Raw genomic sequence first — 22,354 nt, forward strand, 5'->3', positions numbered from 1 at the left:
CCGATTTCCAAACTCAACTTCCTCATGCAAATTCTTCACCCAAAATTGTACACCTGATTTATAACATTTTTCAAAACCTGACAGGTTAAAAGTAAACTATTTAATACATTGCAGCTGGTGATAGTGATTCAATCCCCCTAGAAATTTACCTTCATAAAGACAGGTGTGACATTGATGGGTTTAAATTTTCACATCATCTCATAGCCTTGGAGCTGAAGACCAAACTTCCCCAACTAACTTCAGTATAAAACTTTGCCATCCAACTTCTTCACCCAACATTGTACAGCCAATTTCTAACATTTTTGTAATCCCTACAGGTGAATCGTGTTCGGTTGATGCCCCTTCTGGTAGTTGGATGCAGTGCTGAAGACCGTAATACATTCCAGTTGTTAGTGATAACATCCTCCTCAAAATAGAACTTCTTAAAGACAGGTGTGATATAGAATGGTTAAAATTTTCATCCAATTTCTGTACCGAACATTGTACAGACCATTTCCAACATTTTTCTAAGCCTTACGTTTACAGGTAAACCATGTTCTGTTGATGTCCCTTTCAGTGATTGAATTCAGTGTTGAACACTGTAATATATTCCAATTATTAGTGATAACATTCCCCTGAAAATATAACTTCTTGAAGAATAGGCTATCTGTTCGTCATCGTTAAGAATTAGGCTAACTTCATTTTGTATGAAATTTAGTAAACACCTAGAAGTGTTAAAATAAACAAAAATCTTTAAAAATTTCTTGTTTTGAAGCTATAGGAGCCTAAATTACATTATAAACTGTAATGCAAAATGCTGGAGTTTTTAATTCGTTGGAAATATTTCAAAAAATAATAGGTTAATTATTCCACGTGAAGACTTAGCTAAATGAAGTTAGCCTAATTTTTAACGGTAACGAAAAGATGGAAAAGATTCGTAGAACCCGTCGATACAGTCTTGAAGCCAAAGACCAAACTTCCCCAACCAACTTCAATATCAAACTTTGCCATCCAACATCTTCACCGAACATTGTAAGGCCAATTTCTAACATTTTTGTAAGTCTGACAGGTAAACCGTGTTCCGCTGATATCGCTTCTAGAGGTGGAATTCAGTGCTGAACACTGTAATATTAGCGTGGTCGAAAAATGCATTGCAAATTTTTTTCACTTAAGAGGGCAAGACATCCCCCCCCCACTCCAAAAGTTTCCATTTCCGGAGAAAGAAAACCCGTAATTTTTTTGAAATTCGAATACTAACACGTGCCACCGAGCACTTCAAAATCTCATTTAATTAACATGGAGAAATTTTGAATTTTTGAAGAATTGAACTCATGTTCCCGGGTTTCAACGAAACGTGCCAAACTTTATAAGGATTGAAGAGGAGTGTCTGCGAAATAAAACCGTACTATTTACTTTTATTTCCAACCAATCCTGATCCTCCCACAACGCACAAAATATGACCCAAAAATTAAAAAAACTACTTTTTTACGTATCATTGTTACTTTTCAGCAATTTCCGTTGCCTGTTTCATACAAATAATTACTAATAGATAATTTGAATATTTACCACGACTCTTTAAACCATTTTTGATTGTTTAAACAAATGTAAATTATTTAAACAATTAATTATCCTCCAAAAAAATAAAAATAATCGTATTTTCAGATTCAAATGCAATATTTTGTCATGGTTTATAGTAGTAAATTTTTCTAAGAACATTATGTAATTATTAAACAAATTATTTATTGTTTTTTTTTAATTCTAAAAATTCAGCCAGAGATGTCCACTTTTTTCGAATTTGTATCCTATGTTACTTTTTGTTGAATAATTACATAATTTTGATACATTTCTTTTATTGTTTAACAAGTTTCTATCTGTTTTAACAATTTTTATTTGCTCAAGCAGTTCTTTTTCGATAACTAAACAATTTTTTTAAGTAGAACAGATACAATTACTCATGATTTTTAAGTATTTTAATCAAATTAATTATTTAAACAAATTATATTTGTTTAAACAATCAAGAAGTGGTTAATTTATTCTTTCTATACACTGTACAATGAGAAACATAATTGAATGTATTCTACTTTATTTCATCTTTTTAGTCATAAAAAAAAACTGTTTGAGCAACTAAAGATTGCTCAATTTTTAGATAATTTGAAAATAGACAATAAATATTTGTTTAAATAATTACATAATCTTTTTAGAAAAATTTACTACACCAATCAATGATAGACAATTACATTTCAATCCAAAAATACGATTATTTTTTACATTTTTGGGAATAAATAAATATTTAAATTATTTAAATTTGTTTAAAAAATTGAAAATTATTTTTAATGACGTGGCAAATATCCAAATTGTCCATTAGTTATCATTTGTATGAAAAGGATGACCGAAATTGCTCAAAAGTAACAATAATACGTAAAAATGTAGTTTTTTTATTTTTGGATCATGTTTGGTGCGTTGGGGGAAGGGTGAGGGTGGTTTGGAAATAAAAGTTATTAGTATGGTTTATTTCGTAGGCACTCCTCTTAAATCCCTAAAAAGTTTGGCACGTTTCGAAGAAACCTTGAAACACGAGTTCACTCTTTCGAAAATTCAAAATTTCCCCATGTTAATTAAATGGGATTTTGGAGTGCCCAGTGACACGTGTTAGTATTCGAATTTCAAAAAAAATTACGGGATTTCTTTCTCCAGAAATGGAAACTTTTGGAGGGGGGGGGGGGTGTCTTACCCTGTAGCTCGAATAATTTTTTGGACCACCGTACTGTAATATATTCCATTTGATAGTAATGGCATCCCTCTAAAAATTGACTTCTGAAAGACAGGTGTGACATTGATTGATTGAAGTTTTCACATCATCACATAGTCTTAAAGCCGAAGACCAAACTTCCCCAACCAACTTCAATGTAAGACTTTGCTGAACACTGTCATATACACCAGTTAGTGTTAGTAATTACATACCTCTAGAAATATACGTATATGAAGACAGGTGTGACATTAACGGGTTGAATTTTGCACATAATCTCATAGTCTTGAAGCCGAAGACCAAACTTTGCCAAACAACTTCAATATCAAACTTCGCCGTCCAACTGTTTCAACCAACATTGTACAGCCAATTTCTAACTTTTTTTCAAGCCTAACAGGCTAATCATGGTCGGTTGATGTTCATTCTAGTGGTGAATTCAATGCCAAATATTGTAATATAATCCAGTTGGTTCTAGTGATTGCATATTTCCTCCTCCTAAAAATATACCTTCATGCAGACAGGTGTGACATTGATGGGTTGAACTTTTGACACCGTCTCATATAGTGTTGAAGCTGTAGAACATGTTTTATGAAGTTTGCAAACTTCCTCAACCAACTTCAATGTCAATTTTCGCCATCCAACTTCTTCGCCAAACACTGAACAGCCAATTTCTAACTTTCTTATAAGCCTTATACAGATAAACCATGTTCGGTTGATTTCCCTTCTAGTTTCTAGTGGTTAAATTCAGTGGTGAAAACTGCTACATATTCCAGTTATGGATTGCATACTCCTAAAAATATACCTGCCTGAAGACAGGTGTGACATTGATGGGTTAAACTTTGCACATTATACCAATAGTCTTGAAGACGAAGACCATTAACTTCTCCAAGCAACTTCAATATCAAACTTTGCCATCCAACTTCTTCACCCAACATTGTACAGCCAATTCCTAACATTTTTGTGAGCCTGACAGGTAAACCGTGTTCCGTTGACGTCCCATCTAGAGATGAAATTCAGTGCTGAACACTGTAATATATTCCAGTTGTTAGTGATAACATTCTCCTGAAAATATACCTTCATGAAGGCAGGTCCGACAAGCATGGGTTGAAGTTTTCATGACATATTTCCATAGTCTTGGAGCCAAGACCAAACTTCCCCAAACAACTTCAATATGAAACTTTGCCGTCTCACTTCTTCACCCAATATTGTGCAGTCAATTTCTAACATTTGTGTAAGCCCTACAGGAAAATCATGTTCGGTGTACATCCCTTCTAGTGCTCGAATTCAGTGCTAAACACTGTAATATATTCCAGCCATTAATGATTATATCCTCTTGAAAATATACCTTTTTGAAGACGGGTGTGACATTGATGAACTAAAGTTTGCGCATCGTCTCAGTCTTGGAACCCAAGTCCCAACTTCTCCAACCAATTTCCACACTCGAAGTTGTATAAGAAATTTCTAACATTTTTGGAAACCTCTCCAGGTAAACCATATTCGACTGACGGCCCTGCCAGTGGTTGAATCATGGTTGAATCGTTCACCGTGTTCGCCGGTAAGGCGCGGGTGGTAGAAGGGATTCTCCTGTCTGTTGGTGGGGGCCATCGCAGCTTTTCGCAGCGCAGTCAGCGGTAGAGGCGAAAGGCGGCGCGGGAGAAGTGGAAAGCCGGGAAGAGAGAGCCGACGAAGGAAGAATCGGGGTCCACAACAAAATCGCTTAATCGCTTTGCGCCACCGTCCACATCGTAACGCACCGCCATCACGGTGCCCCCTAGTGTCTCTTTTCCTTACACACTGTCTACGTCCCACTTCCTATCGCAGTGTTTTCACGAGCAAACGGTGAGTGACAGCTGACAGCTGCCAAACGGCTTTGCATTCCGCGATTCATGCTACGACTGTCAACAATTCATGACAGAGTGTCAGTCCGCGAGTGTTTTTTCCTCAATTGTTCGCGTAAACATCAACTCATACGTTCTTGGTTTAGTTCTTTGACTTGTTTTTTTTTCACGGACATCGGCAGCCTTGCTTGCCTTTAAGTGTGTGTATTTCCACTAGTGTGTGCTTTGATTTGTGGGTCAGGTCATGGTAAGGTACGAGTGACATTATTTATATCATTTATCACTTAAATATCACTCATTTAGTTGTAGAATAGATGTACCAATTTAGTCTATTTAAAATTGGGAATTTTCTTTTCGTCTTTTCGCTGAAAAAGTGGATATTGAATCCTTGAGAAAGTGTAACGAGAGTCACGATTAGGGGCATCACTAGGCATTTAAATTTCGTGTCGGAATTAGAGCCATGTGCCCACTTTGACAGCGGTTTGTTTTGATTACCAAAACGAATCGCGATCTCAATTCAGGAATATCTGAGTTTCTGAATATCTTAGCAATTTCGTCACACTTTCACCACGAAAACTTTCAATCAATAGATGCTAAGTCATTGGATTTAAGTAATTAAATTATTATTATATTATTTTCTTTTTCTGATAGTTATAACTCAAAGCAATATTAATTTATAAATCTTTTATAATTATTATTAGTCAAGCGTGATTATTATCGTTATTGCCGTAGTCAAACTTTTTTAATGCGCTCAATAAATGAGATAGTTCGATGAGAATGATTAAAAATTAGCCAAGTCTGATGAATTCAGATGTAAAATAAACCTTTAAAAAGTGTACTCTTCGAGTTCCAATTTATCGGACAGATCGATCTTCGGTTTCCTCTTTGGCTCCTTCCTGCCCTCGGCGATTAATCCGCGTCTTCGTTCGTGTTTTGTTTTGGCTCCCTCGTCCTTTTCTCGCGCAGCTGGACGCTTAGCGTGCGTAGGCGTGCGTGACAATGACGTACTTCGTACGACATTTAACCACCTTGTGAGCGAAACTCGAATAAAAAACTTTCAACTTTCCTAGTAGCACGCACACTACGCTAATTGCGATTTCGGCACATTTCCCGCTTTTCGATCCGTCTTTCGAGGTTCGCATGCGGGAATGAACCGCGTATGTATGTAAACGCGAGTTTGCTTACGAGTTATACAATAAATTCTTTGACGACAAGGGGAACATTACTTTTTCATTTGTTAAACATTTCACATAATCAGAACAGTTGATAATGCGCGGTTTCCATTTCAAATTGTTACTTTATTCACAATTTATTGGGTTGGGCATCTTGAAATGTGTAAAAAGAAAAGTTTGTTTATAACTGGATTTTTCTGGGAATACACTAGGCTAGAGTATCCTGGAAAAACATAACATTTTTGTATCACTTACTCTCTCAAATTATTCAGTTGAGTGGCAAAATACATGCTTATTTTTGTTTGATTTGAAAGGTAAGTTTATAAACCGCGGACCGAATAACTAACCTTTTTAGGGGTTGAAATATCAGATTGTATATTTTCAAATTCTTACACGCAATTGTTTCCATATTTTAATACGTATTATATTTTATATGTATAATTTTAAATGAAAAAGAATAATATCCAATAATTATTTATTTGTTAACAGTTTTTGAACTCTTAAATTCGAGCGAGAGAAAATCTTAAAATTTGTTAAGAAATTTTTCTTTTTATCGTATTTTACAAAATATTGAGAAAAATTCGAGAGAGTTTAAAAGATATTGAGGCCTTTTCGAAATTTGGAAGAAATTTAAAAATGTCTAAAACCTTCAAATCTTCCAGATATGTTTTGACTTAGTTGAAAATCTTTTAAAATGTTTTGAAATCTTTTTGAATATTCCCTTAAAATTAATTTTATAAAATAAGAAAAAAAATTTTAGTCGTAGGAATCTAAACAAAAATTAATTCTCTTGAAACATTTCTAAACTCTTAAAGCTTCGTTTCTTAACAATATTCTATAATCTAAATTCAAAATAAAAATAAAATTGAAAACTTTAACTTGCTCAAATTTTTTCTAAAGTTTTGTAATCTTCCAAAATTTGAAACTTTCCCTTCTAAATCTTCTATGTTCTTGTTTGAAAATAAAAAATCATTTAAAATTTACCCACAATTCTTAAGAAAATTATATTTATCCTTTGAAACCTTTCAAAATTCTTAGAAATCTTCTGATTTTGTTTAATCTTCAAAAATCTACATTTTTTACAGATTAGGGGTATGCGAGAAAAAGAATTGTTAGGACATACTAGCAAACTCTGTTTATTTACTTTGCAAATTCTTCCATTTTGCTTGTTAATGAATTTGGAGTCTTTAATTTAACAGAATGGTCTAAAATTTGTGTGATTGATTGTGATCAGCGTTATTTATTAATAGTAGCATTTATATTATTTCTCACAAAAATGAAGATTAAAAACTTTCTAAAATTTGATTTATGAATTGATATTCTGCTGAAAACTACATTTTTCAATTAATTAGTTCTCTAATTTGAAATAAAATAGTAAAAAATATTTTAAAAAATAGCGTTTAAAGTAAATAAAATTATTATAAAGTCCTACACTTTCAAATTGAATGTCTTCATATTTGAGGAATTTTTAGTTTAAAGTATACAAAATAAATATTAGATTAAAGTATTCAAAGTTGAACAATTCCAAAGTGAAATCCATTATACCGAAAATTTTTAATTGAAACTAATCAAAAGGTTTATTGCTAAATAACTGAATATTAAATTATTAAAAATTACAATTTCAAGTTTGGAGCTATTGAATTTTTATAATTTGAAATTCATCAAAGAAAATTTTCTAAATTGAATCGTTTGAAAGTCAAGTAATCAAAAATGAACCAATTTTTATTTTAAATCCTTAAAAATATGTACTAGTTCCAATGAAATCCCGTATTAATTTAACGATTTTGTTTTTAAAAGCTTTAAAATTTAATAAGTTTAATTCAAAAGTGCTGAAAGCATTCACAGCTGTGCAATTTCAAAGTCAGAACTTTAATATTTCTACGGTTTTAAGTTGATACAGAAAAACGCACTTAGTAAGACTGAATGAAAAGAATCTACTTTTTGTAAAAAAATCCTTTGAAATTTTTCGTGACAATATTAAAGAATTGATTAGCATTTGCATCAACATTTTTTACATTACAGAATATTTCAAAATTTTCTTTTCATAGTGATAATAGTTTTTTCTTGCTTATTAGACCAAGAGAAAGTCATACATAAAATTATGCACGTTAAGAAAGAAGAACCGATAAAGAAAAGAATGAACTGGAAGCTGTCACTGCTATAACTTTTATTTTCATAAATATTAAATAAGCACTTCTCTCATATCATTAATTAACTATTTTATTTCAGCAACAAACATATTTCAATTTTTCTTTCGTAAATTGACAAAAAATGTGACAAACATGATATATTTTGACATCCTTTGCTATAAAATAAGAAAAATTGTTACAATGAACAAGTAAATAGTCATTTAAAATTATTGTATTTAAAATTAATATTTCGCCTGTATTACAAATTAATTTTCCTCTAATTTGTCATTAGACTCCTGCTTTTACTTTTATTATTACGTGTTCCCTTCTCGATTAAAATATTACTTCACACTTATGTAAAAGCTCCCTTCCGCCTGAATGAATTAAGCGCCCTTTCATGAAATCATTTAAAGCAACACAACTCCATTAAATCATTTTGCTTTACAAATTTAGAAGACGGTGGATTTGTCAACCGATTTTTATTTTCATTTAAGTTATTTGCCATTATATTCGGATTAACTTCATTAGTCAATTTTTTATTAATATTACTCATCTTTAAATATGGTTTGAAGTTAATTGTGAAACGTAAATAGTGATTCTGCTGTTTTAAGGGCGTTCAATTGAATTACGTTTTACACTTTATAGACACCTTCGCGTGTGGATAAACCATTGCCTTTCTCTTCGCAACGCCATTCTATACAAATACACAATATATTGAATGCTTAATCGTAAATGTTCATAATCCTATGAATTGTGCAAGGAATCGAACATTAAAATATTATTTTATAGATTTTCGATTAAAATATTTTCGAATGTTTGTATCTCCCCTGTACACAAACTTGCAAAGGGTTTTTAAATGTGGGCTAAAAGGTATTATTATTATAATGATCCTTCAAAGGATTTTACATTTAAGTACTGTATCCATGTTCCGGTATTAATTGAATTTTCTTGCTATTTTACACGTCCCATGTTTTTTTTTAAATAATTTATTTTGTCATGAAAAAACTATAGAATGTTGTATGTTTTGTTGAAAATTCGTCTCGTTTGATTGAAATACTTATTAAAATCTATATTATATTTTGATTGAAAATTTAACTATTTTTGTTTAAAATTAATCCTTCTTGGTTGAAAACGATCTAATTATTTAAAAATCAACTTGTCAGGCAGATCATTCAACTGTCTTTCAAAAAATTTCCTTTTTAGGTTGAAAATTCGAATATTTTAGTGAAAAATTTAACTGTGTCATTTTAGAATTGTAACATTTTCTTGATCTCTTCATCTATTCATCTGTCTTAGCTGAAAATGAACTTTTTGGTTGAAAATTTCACTTCTAAATAGTTCGTTTTTTTGCTTGGAAATTCAACTATTTGAATAAAGATAAATATTTGTTTAAAAATTCTTCTCTTTGGTTACAAATTATTAAAAAATAATAAATAAAAAAGTTAATTCAACTATTTGGTTGTGAATGCAACTGTTTGATTATGAATTAATTTTGTTGTAGAAAAATGTACTGTTTCGTTAAAAAATTATCTTTCTTGATTGAAAATGATCTATTTGTTGAAATTTTAACTTCTCAGGCTTATCATTGCACTATCTTCAAAAAAATTGTTCTTTTGTTTTGTGTTTTGTTTTGTAAAATTCAACTATTTTGTTGAGAATACAACTGTTTTTGGTTGAGCCTTAATCTATTTTATTTGAACATTAAAGATTAACTATTTATCTGTAAGTGCAACTACTTGGTTGACAAATATTTTTTTTTTATTTCAACTATTTGTTTAAAATTTAATCTTTCGAGTCTAAAAGTCAACTATTTTCCATACCTTGACGAGTTTGTAACTTGAAAACTCAACTCGTTTGTTAAAAATGCGCGTTTGGGTTGAAAATTTATATCATTTAAGCTGAATAGTTATTCTCAAAAATGGTTTTAACTTAAAAGCTTATTTTTATTGTTTAAAGAATATTGGTAAATGAATTATAATTATGTACTTTTTTCAACCATTCAAGTCGTTTCCAAGATTTTATAGGCGGTGTCAGAATATGGCATTCAAGGCGTATATCATCAACTTCCCAGACTATGAGAAATTTTTCAATCGAATTGAAACCCCAATTTGTAAACTCGATTTCGGATGTTGGGATCCTTCTCTTACAAATGCCGCATTGTCTCATTCTCTATCGCGGATAACAAAAACAAATGTCTGTACCGCGAACTCGTTAATTCTTTTTAGAGAGTACGGTGAAAAGTTTGACGAGTTTCACAAGAATAGAAAGATCTGCGTAAATCTCATAAAAATATTAAATGAAACACTGTTCTTCTATACTTGGAGTTTTATGTCTAATGATGAATTTTCCCCAAATTTCTGAATTATGATTCACCTTTACCACTGGTTTAATTAAAGGCATTCTCTAGAAAAACCCCGAAGTCGACTGAGGCTGTGGTGCAAAATTGCCGAAGAAACTTTTCAAAATAATTGTTTATGAACCAAAAAGGATTTGTTATGGTCTTTAAAATGTTTGCATAATGTAAAACATGTATTATTGGGTTTGTAAAAACACATTTTGAAAATTTTCTTTGACAATTTCTTGCCAAAACCTAAGTCGACTTAGGTGGCAATTATGGAGAATGGCTCAATTGAAAGTAACCAGAAGCTTTGGTAAACTACTAAAAGTATTTGTAATTTTACTATTATATTCATTTATCTCTTGAAAAGCCATTTTTTTATTTGAACCGTCAAAACTATTTAAAGAAACCCAAGTGCGAAGTCACATACGGCCCAGCATTGGCCCATAGTCGGCCAAAATATTGCCGAAGCTCGGCTGCCATCATCGCGCCAATGACGGAATGATAACTATGGCCTGCTCTTGGCAGGCAAGGTTTGGCTGCCATTTTCGGCCCAACACTGCGTACCAATATCGGACCAACCTGGATGCCGGATTTAATTCAAGAAATGATAAAAAATCCTTGAATTTTTCTTAGGGCGCATCTGCTTTATCCATTCATCATTATACAACTGCATGTCGTTCGAATATTACAAATAAAATTTCTAACGCTACGGGGTATCGGACCTATGTCCATATACTTAAATCTATCGCCTAGCTAGCAGTCGCGGGAGTGCTAACCACTTCGCTAAATCGACAAGTTGCAACACTGTGGAAAAGTCATCCTCATAAGGTACAGTTAAGAAAAGTTAATGTAAATGTAAAATACACGAACTGTGAACAGGAATATCAATACAATAATTTTTAAATAAATACTTTGAATCGATTACAATTTTTCTTCGCGTAATATTTCGTTTTCTCCGCTGTAGGCTACTTTACAAGTTTTTGCAATGACAGGAAATGTAATTTTTCATAAACATTCAAAATTTTAAATGGCAGAACTTAGAAATTTCAGCATGAACTTTGACGATTTTTCAACGACACCATTTTTATCTTTCGTGTAAGATTGTTTTTTAGGTGCTAAAAGTGAGACGTGGCTCAATAAAGTGCTGATACTGGGCCAAGCATCGGTGGAGGGTCGGCAAATATAAATAGTCAATATAGACTGTCAGCACTTGCTCAACATTGGACCGATTTAAATAAAACATGGTTTGCTGTGGTAAAAGTGACACTTGGCCCAGTAATGTGTCGTCACTGGGCCAGACTTTGGCGGATCCTCGTGAAACATGGTTCCCCGTACTAAAAGTGAGACTTGGCGCAATAAAGTCCCGATACTGGGCCAAGCATCGGTGGAGGATCGGCAAATATAAATAGCCAATATAGGCTACCAGCACTGGCTCAACACTGGGCCGATTAAAATGCCGATATTGGCCCAATATCTTTAGCCGACCTTTGGCTGCCAAAATTGGACCAACGCTGGGCCGTGTATTCAGCTCCGGCAATTCGCACTTGATAACCTATTCATTTGAAAAATAAAAGCTCAAATCCACAAAAATGAAAAAATTATATAATCTTTTGAATTGGAACACATGAATAGTTTCGTGTTGAAAGCGTTTTTTAAATAAATATGTTTATGTAGCCAATTTTAAATTAAATTTTTTAGAATATTTTGTATATGAACAATATACAATAATTCTTTCAAATAGAAAAGATTTAATATATTGTTGAAGTTCTTCATATGTATGATATATAATCTTTACAATTTATTATGATCGTTAGATTCTTTTTCTTTTTAATTTCCAAGAATTTCACATTTAAAATTTAATGTTAGACGTTAATGCGGAATATAAATTTTGATTTATTCCGAATTTAATTTCTTCAGTTTTAATTGCATTTTCATAACCGTAAATATTATAATTTAAAATTCGAACAGTGGTGTAACTGCTTTTCTACGAAATTCTTTGAAATAAAAAATAAAAAAATAAAAATCTAAGGTTCAAATTTGAACAACACTATCTTAAATTCAATTTGAAAAGAACAAAAATATAAAAAAGGAAAGAAAGAAGTCTGCCTCCAATTCCCATGTCTCTTATTTGTCTTTTTTCTTTATTTATTTAGGTTTAATTTTAATTTAGACATTTAAGTGCATATGTTGACAAATTTTCATCGTCCGATTCTTTTTTTAATATTAAAAAATTTCGTGGATAATTCTTTCTTATTTTTATTTTTAAATTGAATGGGGATAGTGAAGAGTCGGTTGTCCAAATTTATTCGTTACATTCTTCTCTTTTTTTATTTATAAGAACTTCTTAGTTAAAGTCAAACCTTGGTTGTTAATAGCGACTTAAAATTTCGATTTATTCTAAATTTAATTTCCTAAATTTTGATTGTTTTGTTTATACCCGTGAAAAAAGTAAATATTAACATTTGAATGTAGGGATGGAAGAAGGGAAATATAAAAATTAGAGCATTGTTCAATTGTTTTTTTTTTTTTAAACAAATTTTGGACTTTTGCAAATGAAAAAAATAAAAGAATAAGTCTGAGTTCAAATGCCATTTCTCTCGTTTTTCTTTCCTTGTTTTTAATTAAATTAATTTTTTTAATTTGAATAAAGATATTTAGGAGTGTGTTGTCCAAATTGTTTCTTCAGATTATTTTTTTTTATTCTCAAGAATTTCCTAGTCGCTTCTAGTCGTAAGAAGTAAATATTGAAATTTGGATGTATAAGGGTGGGAGGGAAGGTAAATATTAAAATTCGAGCAGTGGTTTAACGGTTTTTTAAGGAAATTCTTGGAAATTAAAAAAAAAACAAGAATCTAATAACAAATTTCAACAAAACAGGCTCAAATGTTATTTGAATTTAAAAAATTAGAATATAAAGAAAGGAAAGGGTTGTGTTTAATTGAATAGAGACATTTAAAAGTATGTTCTCCAAGTTTGAATATCAGTTTCTAATTTTTATTTTCGAAACGAATGGACAACAAATGACTTCTAAAAATACAAGTATTAGGCTGTTATTGCACCCAACCACTCAATCTTGTAGTTAATTCTTTCCTTTTTTAAATTCAAATGGCCACATTGAAGAGTGTGTTGTGAAAATTGTATCGCTAGATTCTTGCCCTTTTTTAGTGGCAAAGAATTTCATAGTTACATTTGAATGGTGGTTGTTTATGAGGAATTAAAATTTTTATTTATTCCAAATTTAATTTCCTAAATTTTAGTTGTTTTTTTAATAACCGCAAGATGTAAACATTAAATTTCAAAATTAGGGAGGGAAGGTGTAAGAATATCGAAATTCGAGCAATGGTACGAATAGCGGAACCGGAAAGTGGGGCACGACCGGAAACCAGGTTCAACACGAGTACAGGTTCCGCGAAACTTTGAGCATTTGTCTTTCTCTTTCCCGCGGTCACAATCACAATCGTTTCAAACGTGAAATCGAAGGCGAAAATTCCTGTTTGATAGGAAAACGCGAATCTTTCGTACACCCTGTACATCGGTGTGCATTTTCTCCGCAATCATGTTCCAACGGCTTACCTGCGCACACCGTACTCCTGGTGATAAAGAGAAATGCTGCCTAGAAAGCAGGTCTTGCTTCGAATCTAGGCCACCCTGATGGCGTGTACACATTCTCCACAATTTTACTGTTCCTTCTCTCCACCTGGCCTTGCTTACGTCCGTTCTCAGCAAGAGCGACGATACGACTTCTTTTCTCATTTCGTTCTCTTTCTCCCACCTGACCCAATCTATCTTGTCTCTCTTCTTCTCTCGCGAAACGAATAGAGTCGCAAAACATAGAATCTTGTTCAGAGAGATCACCTTCTGTGGAATACAAGTCTCACTACCGGCTTCAAATTGAGAGGAACAAATTAAAAATGCTAAAAATACAGAGTACTTGTTGGGTATCAGATCCAGGGTGGTCAGTCACTGACCGGGAATTAGCCTGAAATTTTTATTTGTTTTTACTTTCGCATTAAATATCGACTTGCTGTTAGAAAAAAATGTGTTTTTTAATGTTTCGATCACAAATGAATGTTCATTTGCGAGATCAACGACTTTTTTTCTCATTTCGTTCTCCTTCTCCCACCTGACCCAATCTATCTTGTACAGAGCGGCCAGTCAGTGACCGGGAAAACCGAGAATCAACCTGAAGTTTTGAACAACGGAAAAAGCCGGACAGTTTTTTGAAAAGCGGGAATTTTTTACATTTATGTTTATTTTTGCAATAAACATCGACTCGTTCTTCGAAAAAAGGCGTTTTTTAATGTTTACTTCAAAAATGAATGTTCTTTGGCAAAAACGACGACGACTTCTTTTCTCATTTTGTTCTCTTATTCCCACCTGACCCAATCTATCTCGTACAGGGCGGCCAGTCAGTGACCGCGAGAACCGTGATTTAGCCTGGGATTTATAACATGGGGAAAGAACCTGGCATTTTCTTAAAACAGGAATTTTTCACATTTATTTTTATTTTTGCAATAAATATCGACTCGATCTTCGAAAAAATGTTCTTTTTTTTAAATGTTTAGTTAAAAAAATGAATGTTGCCTTTCCCTCACCTGCATCAATCTACCTTATCTCTCTTCTTATTTCGCGAAACGAATAGATGCGCGAAATACAGAATCTTATTCAGAAGGATCACCTTCTGCGGAGGTCTTGTAGATGTAGATTATTAGGAACAGGGTGGCTAGTCAATGACCGAGAAGACGAAGAATTAGCCTGGAGTTTTTATCACCGGTAAAGAGCCGGAAATGTTTTTGAAAACCAGGGATTTTTCAGTTTTGTTTCTGAAATTGCAATAAACGCTGAATTTAAAGCTGGTGATGGTGGATCGTTGAAATAAGAAAGTTCCTTTTATATATGAAAACGAATACTTCCTTTTTAGATGTCTGATATTGTAATCACATAATTATCTTGCAATTCAGTCCAATCTATCAGACTACATATACATTCCCCTCTAACCCTGTTTTCCTCTTTTTAAAAGAATTCCTATTTTCCCCGTTTTCAAGAAAATTTCTCTTTTTCTAGTCTTTTGGCTGAAATGAGAATAACCCAATTAATAAAACCCAATAAGAAAATCCAAATATTTTTGGTTGAAAGTTAATTTTTTTATTGTAAAGTTTATTATTATATTTGTACTATTTTTGGTTCAGAATTAATGTTTTCTGGTTTCAAATTTATCTGTTTTTTAACATTCATCTTTTTGGATTGAAAATTTGTCCTTCGGGATTTAAAATTCATCTTTTTCTAAAAAAAGTCGTGTTTCAAAATTAATCTTTCTTGGTTAAAAATTCTACTATTTGGTTAAAAATTGTACTATTTGTTTAAAAATTTAATTATTTTATTGAAAAAGTAACGGTTTTCTTTTAAACAAATTTTTCTTTAAAAATTCAATTGTTTTATTGAAGAATATTTTTTTGTTTCGAAAATTGGTCCCTTTAGACTCAGAATTCATTTTTTGGTTGTAAATTAACCTTTATAGATTGAAAATTAAACTGTATTCTAAAAGACTTGTCTTTTTAATTTAAAAACTCAACTATTTGGTTAGAAAATTTAACTGATTGGTTAAAAATTCACCTTTCTTGGTTAAGAACAATAAATTTTTTGACCACGTAACTATAGGCATCTGCCTTTGAAGCTTAACAACTCAGTCAAAAAAAAGCTAGCGCAACAAAAAAACAGTCATTTAAAAGCTGAAAGTGTTCTACGTTAATGAGCTTGAAGACGTTTATGTAAAAAATTTTGTGCTTAGCAGACTGAAAAATGTAAAAAAAAGTAAGGATTTTTGGGTACGTTTAATAACAGTCAAGTTTAGAGCATTGTTTCTTATACAAGGGGCGATGGAAAAAATTTCATGAGTATGAGGAAAACTATTGTGAACCAGTTACAGTTGAGAAATTTAAAAAATAATAAAAAGTGCTGCTTAAAAGCACAAAAATGTGCAACTATATTATCCTCAGTTCTAATACAGATATTAAAGCGATTCAAACTGCAAACTGTAATGCATAGGCCATTCAAGCTTTTTTACTAAAAATTAATCTGCCCTTGTTGAGGATTCAACTATATTGGTTATTAATTTTCAAACTTATAAAATTAATAATTAATAATTAAAAAATATTGATTTTAGACCATGCAAACAAACACATTAACGTCAAATAATTTTGTTAAAAATTGAATTATTATTTTGGTTAAATTTAACTGTTTTTAATTTAAAATAAAAATCTTTCTAGCTGAAGTATCAAATATTGTTTTCTTGAGAATTCATCATTTTTTGTAGAAAGGTCATAACTTTCTTCGTTGCAAATTAGCTTTTTTATTTAAAGTTCAACTGTTCCGGTTCAAAATTCAATTACATTCTTTTGGCCTCAAAGATTTAACTATTTAGTTTTGGGTTAAAGTTACATCTTTTCTATTAAAATACTCGAAGATTAGGTTAAAAATTCATTTTTGTAGGTTGATCATCATGTTCAACTATTTGGTTAAAAATGCAAAATATTTTGTTGAAAGTTCGTGTTTTTACTTAAGACTTCAACTCTTTGGTAAGAAATTATTTTTGAGGTTTGTTGCAAGTTTTACTATTAAGTCGGAAATTCATCTTTCTTAGTTGAAAATTGCCTTTTTTTAAAAGTTTCTTCTTTTCGCGTTGAAAGGTTAGATTTTAAGTTGAACCCCTACAAAATGTAGATACAGTATTTTCTGGAGTTGGATGTAAATTTTTAAAAGTTCCAAGGAATTTCACGAGATTTCAACATTTCTAAGGGTTTTGAAAGAACTCCTCATGATTTCAGAAAATTTCAAAGATTTTAAAAAGATATCCAGGATATCGCCTACATGTAAAATGTAAATCATTTCAAGGTATTCCAGAGAATTTCTAGACAACCTTTTGTAATAAATGAAATTAAATGAAATTTCAAGGGGCTATGGATTTTACCATATTTAAGGGATTCATATTGAGTTCAGGGGATCTAAAAGATTTCAATGGATGTTAAAGCTTTGAAAAGATTTCTCGTTATTTGATGGGAGATAATATATTGTATACCAGATTTCAAAAATGGTTAACCCCTCAACTTAATATTTAAGAAATTGCATGACAGTATTTCGAATTTTTCAAATTAATGCAAGGCCTGTGGGTTTTTCATAGTGTTTATAAAAATATTATTTGCGTATTATTTCTGGCCAGAAATTCTAACGTAATTTATCTATCCTCCTGATTTTTAATTAAGTGCTTATTCAATTTGCATGATTTAAAATTAAAAACGTTGAATAATGAAGAATTTAAAGCGAAAGTCATAAAAAAACTTTAAGGGTAGCAACCTTCAGGCTGGAAAACGCGGTTGATGCACCTTATTAGCTTATTCGTGCTCTTTAGGCGATATGCGGCTCAACTCGCCTGAACTTGACGGTGGTGCGATTGAGAGCGACCTAGAAAGGATTCAAAAGACATTTTCCCGTTCACCCACGTATAACGCGGTCTCGCCGGGCCGTGAACGCGGAGGCGCATAACGTGAAACGTCGTAATTGAGATGGCACGAGTTGGTTTGGAGTGTGTGTGAGAGAGGGGGGGGGGGGGGGGGGGGGGGGGGGGGGCAGGAGAGACTTGCGCCGAAGAAGAAGAGAAAGAGACCAATGTAGCAAAGAGAAAAAGAGATGGAGGATGGACAGGGGGACACATAATAATCATATATACAAACATATATATATATATAATGCAGGAGCAGCGGGAAGCTACGTCTATAATACGGAGAAAACTCTTGGTAAAAGGAAAGAGGCCTCTCTGTCTACCTTGCCTTTCCAATCGAATCGAATGCCCCTCTCGCCTTTGTCATTTTCTCTTTGTCCTCGTTTTCGGTATTCCTTCCTTCCCCCGTCCATCTATTTTCCATCAATCTCTTTCCATTTTTTCTCCCTCCAATCTCTTTTCCCGTCTTTCTTATTTTAGTCTCTTCCCTCTATATTTATTTTAAGGTTCTGGAATATTATTCAGATTCAAACATTCAATATTGGAGAATTTCTCATTTAAAACATTGGTAGCTGAAAAATAATTTGCCATGACGACCGTTGGAAGAAGCCCCTCACCTCAAATTTGAATTGCCTCATTTTATTCGATAAATACTAGATTTGCATCTTTTTATTAGATACTATTTACTATTTTTATGGATTCTCACCCGAGAGCCAACAAAAATCGTTTTACGCAAGTATTATTGAAATTAGCCAATTTTCCACTTCGAATATAGATTTGATTCGAAATAGGAATAGTCCCTAAGGTGGAGTAAAGTGAGGCAATTCAACTTTGAGATTAGGGCCTGGTTCCAACGTCATTAAAAGTCTTTGAAATTGAAATTTTTTATTCAAATACATTTGCTCTTAAGCAATGTTTATTTGCAAACCTTCAATGCTTCAAAATTTGAAGAAGTTTCAAAGAAATAAGTTCCAAAAATATTAATTTCAAATTCAAAAAATCATAGTTTGAATATTTAAGAAATATCAGCTTTCAGATCTGATTCTCGGTCGATACCCTGAGACTGAACATTGTACATTCGTACAATATTGAGGGTTTTAATTTTTATAAATTTTAAACACTTTTTAATTTTAGAATTGTGACTTATTCCATTTACAGTTTCAATTTCCTCTTTTTCCATCTTTCTCCCTGATTGTCAGTACTTTTTTCTTTCTTTCTCATTCCAATCACTTTTTCCTTCTTTCTCACTCAATCTCTTTTTCCTTCTTTCTCCCTCTGGTCCTTTTTTATCTTTTTTACCCTCTATTCTTTCTTTTGCTGGTTCTCTCCTGTCCTCTCCTTCCTCTCATCCCTCGTCTCTTTTTCCCCTGAGCTCACTCCGGCTTACGAGAAGAACTGAACTACGCCATTCTCCCTCCCCTTTTCTCTTGCTCTCTCTCGCTCGCTCTCTCTCTCTCTCTTCTCATACTTCGTCCTCATTGCCCTCTGACTTCCCCTAGCATCCTGCCTACCACCCTAGTCTCTTGGTTCTCTGCGTTTCGATCTGCCTCTCCTACCTTCCTTTTACTTCTCCTCTCCTCCCTCACCACGTATTCGCCTTTTCTCCTTCACCTTCTCCTTCTACTTGTCCGTTTCCCACCTCCCCCTTTCCTGTGTACGCTATTTCGCTCTCGCCTCTGCCTGTTCCCTAAGCTAATGCAACCCTCTTGTCTTTCTCCCTTCTCCGATCATCCGTTCCTTCACTTTACCGTTCCCCACATCCTGTTCCTCGAAGAGAGAAAGAGAGAGAAAGATATTATTAGGTAAAAGGTGTGAGAAAGATGGAGATGTAGAAAATGGTTCGTCGGTCGATCCCTCTTCTTGCTCGTCCTCGGCTTACTTGCACAAAACCTCCTGCCTACGCTTCTATCGATTTTTACAGTAGGTGGCAGAAGCAGACTAAAGTGTAGCGACTCTGGCGTGTTTTCTTGCAGTTAATGTTTTTCCTCCAGAATTGTTGCAGATTTCAGGAAACTGTCCAAATTTTCTTTGCAATCGATTTTTGTTCATTTTAAGGTTTTTTGTTCAGACCGCGGAAAAACTAGAAAATTTCTCACGCTCTGGCTTGAAATCGTTAATATTTAAGTTAAATTTTGTTTAAATACCAAACTGAATCTTCAAGAAAAAAATTAATTTTCAATAGAAACAGATTAATTCTGTAATGAAACACAGTTGCAATTTTTACCAAAAAAAGTAAAATTTTTACAGAAAAAAATAAATTTTGAAACCAAAAAGTTGAATGTTCAACAAAATATTCTAATTTTCATTTACTCCAAACAATTTTTAGTCAATAAAACAAAATTTCAATTAATTGTTGTATTTTCAAAGCTGAAAGACAATTTGTCTGCAAAACAGGTAACTTGTCGAATAAACAATGACTTTACTAAAATTGTGGAATTTTCAAAAAAAGTTGAAGTTCATTTTTAATACTTAAATAAATGTTTGAACGCTATATTGATTTTTTTTTTAATTGTTGACATGAAATGAAAAATTGACACTAACTCATAGTCACCAGGGGTCCAAAGTACCCAAAGCTGAATTCACGGCTGCTCATCTTTTTATTCAAATTTTTTTGTCATGTTAAATTCGAATTTAACAAAAGAAAATTAGCGCATCATAAAGACCAGACCTTAAGGTATGTCCCGAAAAATGTTTACGACGAGATATCAGTCATTGGACCCCATGTGACCGTTATGTTATTATTCAGAGGTGTGACCTCGAACGGGAGAACGGGAGAAAAATGCATTTTTTTCTTCTTCATCTAGTATTGGTAGTAATCTCTTTCGGACCCTATTCGGGTGCTAGCTAAAATTCTTCCAACTCAAAATAAAAAATAAAAATTAAACAGTTAAAAAGATGCACTATTTTCCTCATCGTCTAGTCAGTCATTGTGTACATTAAAAATAAACAATTGTTTGTTCTCATCACCTAGACTCTAGAGTCAGACAGTCTGAATTTATTTTTAACGTCATCCATCTAAAATAGATTTTCAAAAGAGCGAGTGACTAGCGCTAGATTAGTACGTCCAAAATAGCGTTGGTCAAGGCAAAAACGTTTAATTTCTACTCAGCGCCATAATAGACCACCATAATAGCGCCATATTTGCGGTTCATTGGTATTTCCTGGCCCCGAATAGTTCCCCGATAAGGTTCTACACGGGTCCTAAGAAGGTATAACAAAAAGCAAAAAGAGAATGCTTAAAATTCAATATGAGTAATCAATCTCAGAAATTTCTCGACATTGACTTCTAACATCTCGTATTATTACTTAGTGACTCGAAGAGTGAAAGTTTTCGCGGAAATACCGCTGCAATTCCGTTAGAATTGCAAATCGGATCCCTCAATAACGCGATACTTCTGCCCTTGATAAACGCTTTTAATTAATCAAATTTTCGCAGTCCTGGCGTGATACAGTTAACCATCGCTTTGATAGTGTAGAGGCCACTTTTGCCTTTACATTTCTGGAAGATTCGATATTCTATATCAGTTTGGGAACTTTACTTTTTCTCAGCTCAGTTGTCTACCCTGAAACCCCTTCCATAAAAGTAAATTAAATTCACGTAATTAAAAAAGTGTAGAAGTTTTTAATTCATTTTCTTGGATAGAAAATTCATTTTTTTTATTGAAAATGTAACTATTCCATTTTTGGTCAAATATTTATTTTGTTTTAATTGAAAATTAACTACTTGTGTTATAGTTAAACCATTTTATTAAAAATATACTTTTTGTTTGAAAGTCGATCTTTTTTAGTTGAAAATTTGGTTTTATTGCTAAGAAAATAATCTATTTGGTTAAAATTGCGCCTTTTGGTTAAAACTGCAACTATTCGGTTGAAAATTCATGTTTTCGATAAAATATGTAACTACTCTAATGCAATTTTTTTAGAGAAAATTTATCTTTTTTGGTTGTAAATTAAACTCCTTATTTAAAAATGTATGTAGTTTGTTAAAAATCCGTGTCTTTAGTAGAAACTTAATCTTCTTGATTTGTGTTCATGGATTAAAAATCCATGTCTTTTAAAATTAACTGTCATCTAAAAAATTTAATTATTTGGTTGAAAAAGCAACTGATTTTGTTTGTTTGTTTAATAATTTTTGTTGGAGAATTTGATCATTTTGTTGAAAGTTTTATTTTTTCTGGTTGTAAATTTTATTATCTCAGCTTAAAAATCGAGAAATAAGTCAAATTTCAACCAATCCTAATAAAAAAAATCATTAGATCCGTAATTTATTTGATTATATCATTAGTGACAAATTATTGGATTAAAAAAATGTTATTGAATTTGAAAACATGACATACTTCGAAATATTTTTGATTGAATAGTCGTGATTTTTCACCGCAATATAATTAACAATTACCAAAAACGGTTTTATAACCATAAAATCAGATGTTAGGTATGTTTCGTGAAAAGTATTTTCTGGAAAATTTCTGAAATTAAAAAAAATAAAGATCATTCAATTAACATTCTGAAGCTTATATGGTTTGATAACCGAGTAATTAACCCTTCAATTATTATCATATCATTTTTATCATGTATCCGCACTTCACGCAGGGGAAAAATTATATATGGTTCATATATAGTGTGAAGTTTTATATATAATATTCATTTGTTTTAT

At 32.2% G+C, this 22,354-nt stretch overlaps 1 protein-coding gene across 2 annotated transcripts in view; it reads left to right on the forward strand.

The window, feature by feature from the left end:
* The first annotated feature begins 4,392 nt into the window (after positions 1–4,392).
* LOC117167026 (protein bric-a-brac 2-like) overlaps positions 4,393–22,354 on the forward strand; it is a 132,201-nt gene continuing 114,239 nt past the window's right edge. The window contains exon 1 of one of the 2 annotated variants that reach the window (XM_033351582.1): positions 4,393–4,564. Coding sequence is in view for 1 of the 2 variants with exons in the window: in XM_033351579.1 (XP_033207470.1) it covers positions 4,808–4,815 (8 nt within the window). In the remaining variant the exon portion in view is untranslated. Of the gene's footprint in view, positions 4,816–22,354 lie in introns of both variants that reach the window. The other variant, XM_033351579.1, reaches the window with a different exon arrangement.

This window comes from Belonocnema kinseyi, chromosome 2 (genome assembly GCF_010883055.1).
Source record: "Belonocnema kinseyi isolate 2016_QV_RU_SX_M_011 chromosome 2, B_treatae_v1, whole genome shotgun sequence".
Taxonomy (NCBI): domain Eukaryota; kingdom Metazoa; phylum Arthropoda; class Insecta; order Hymenoptera; family Cynipidae; genus Belonocnema; species Belonocnema kinseyi.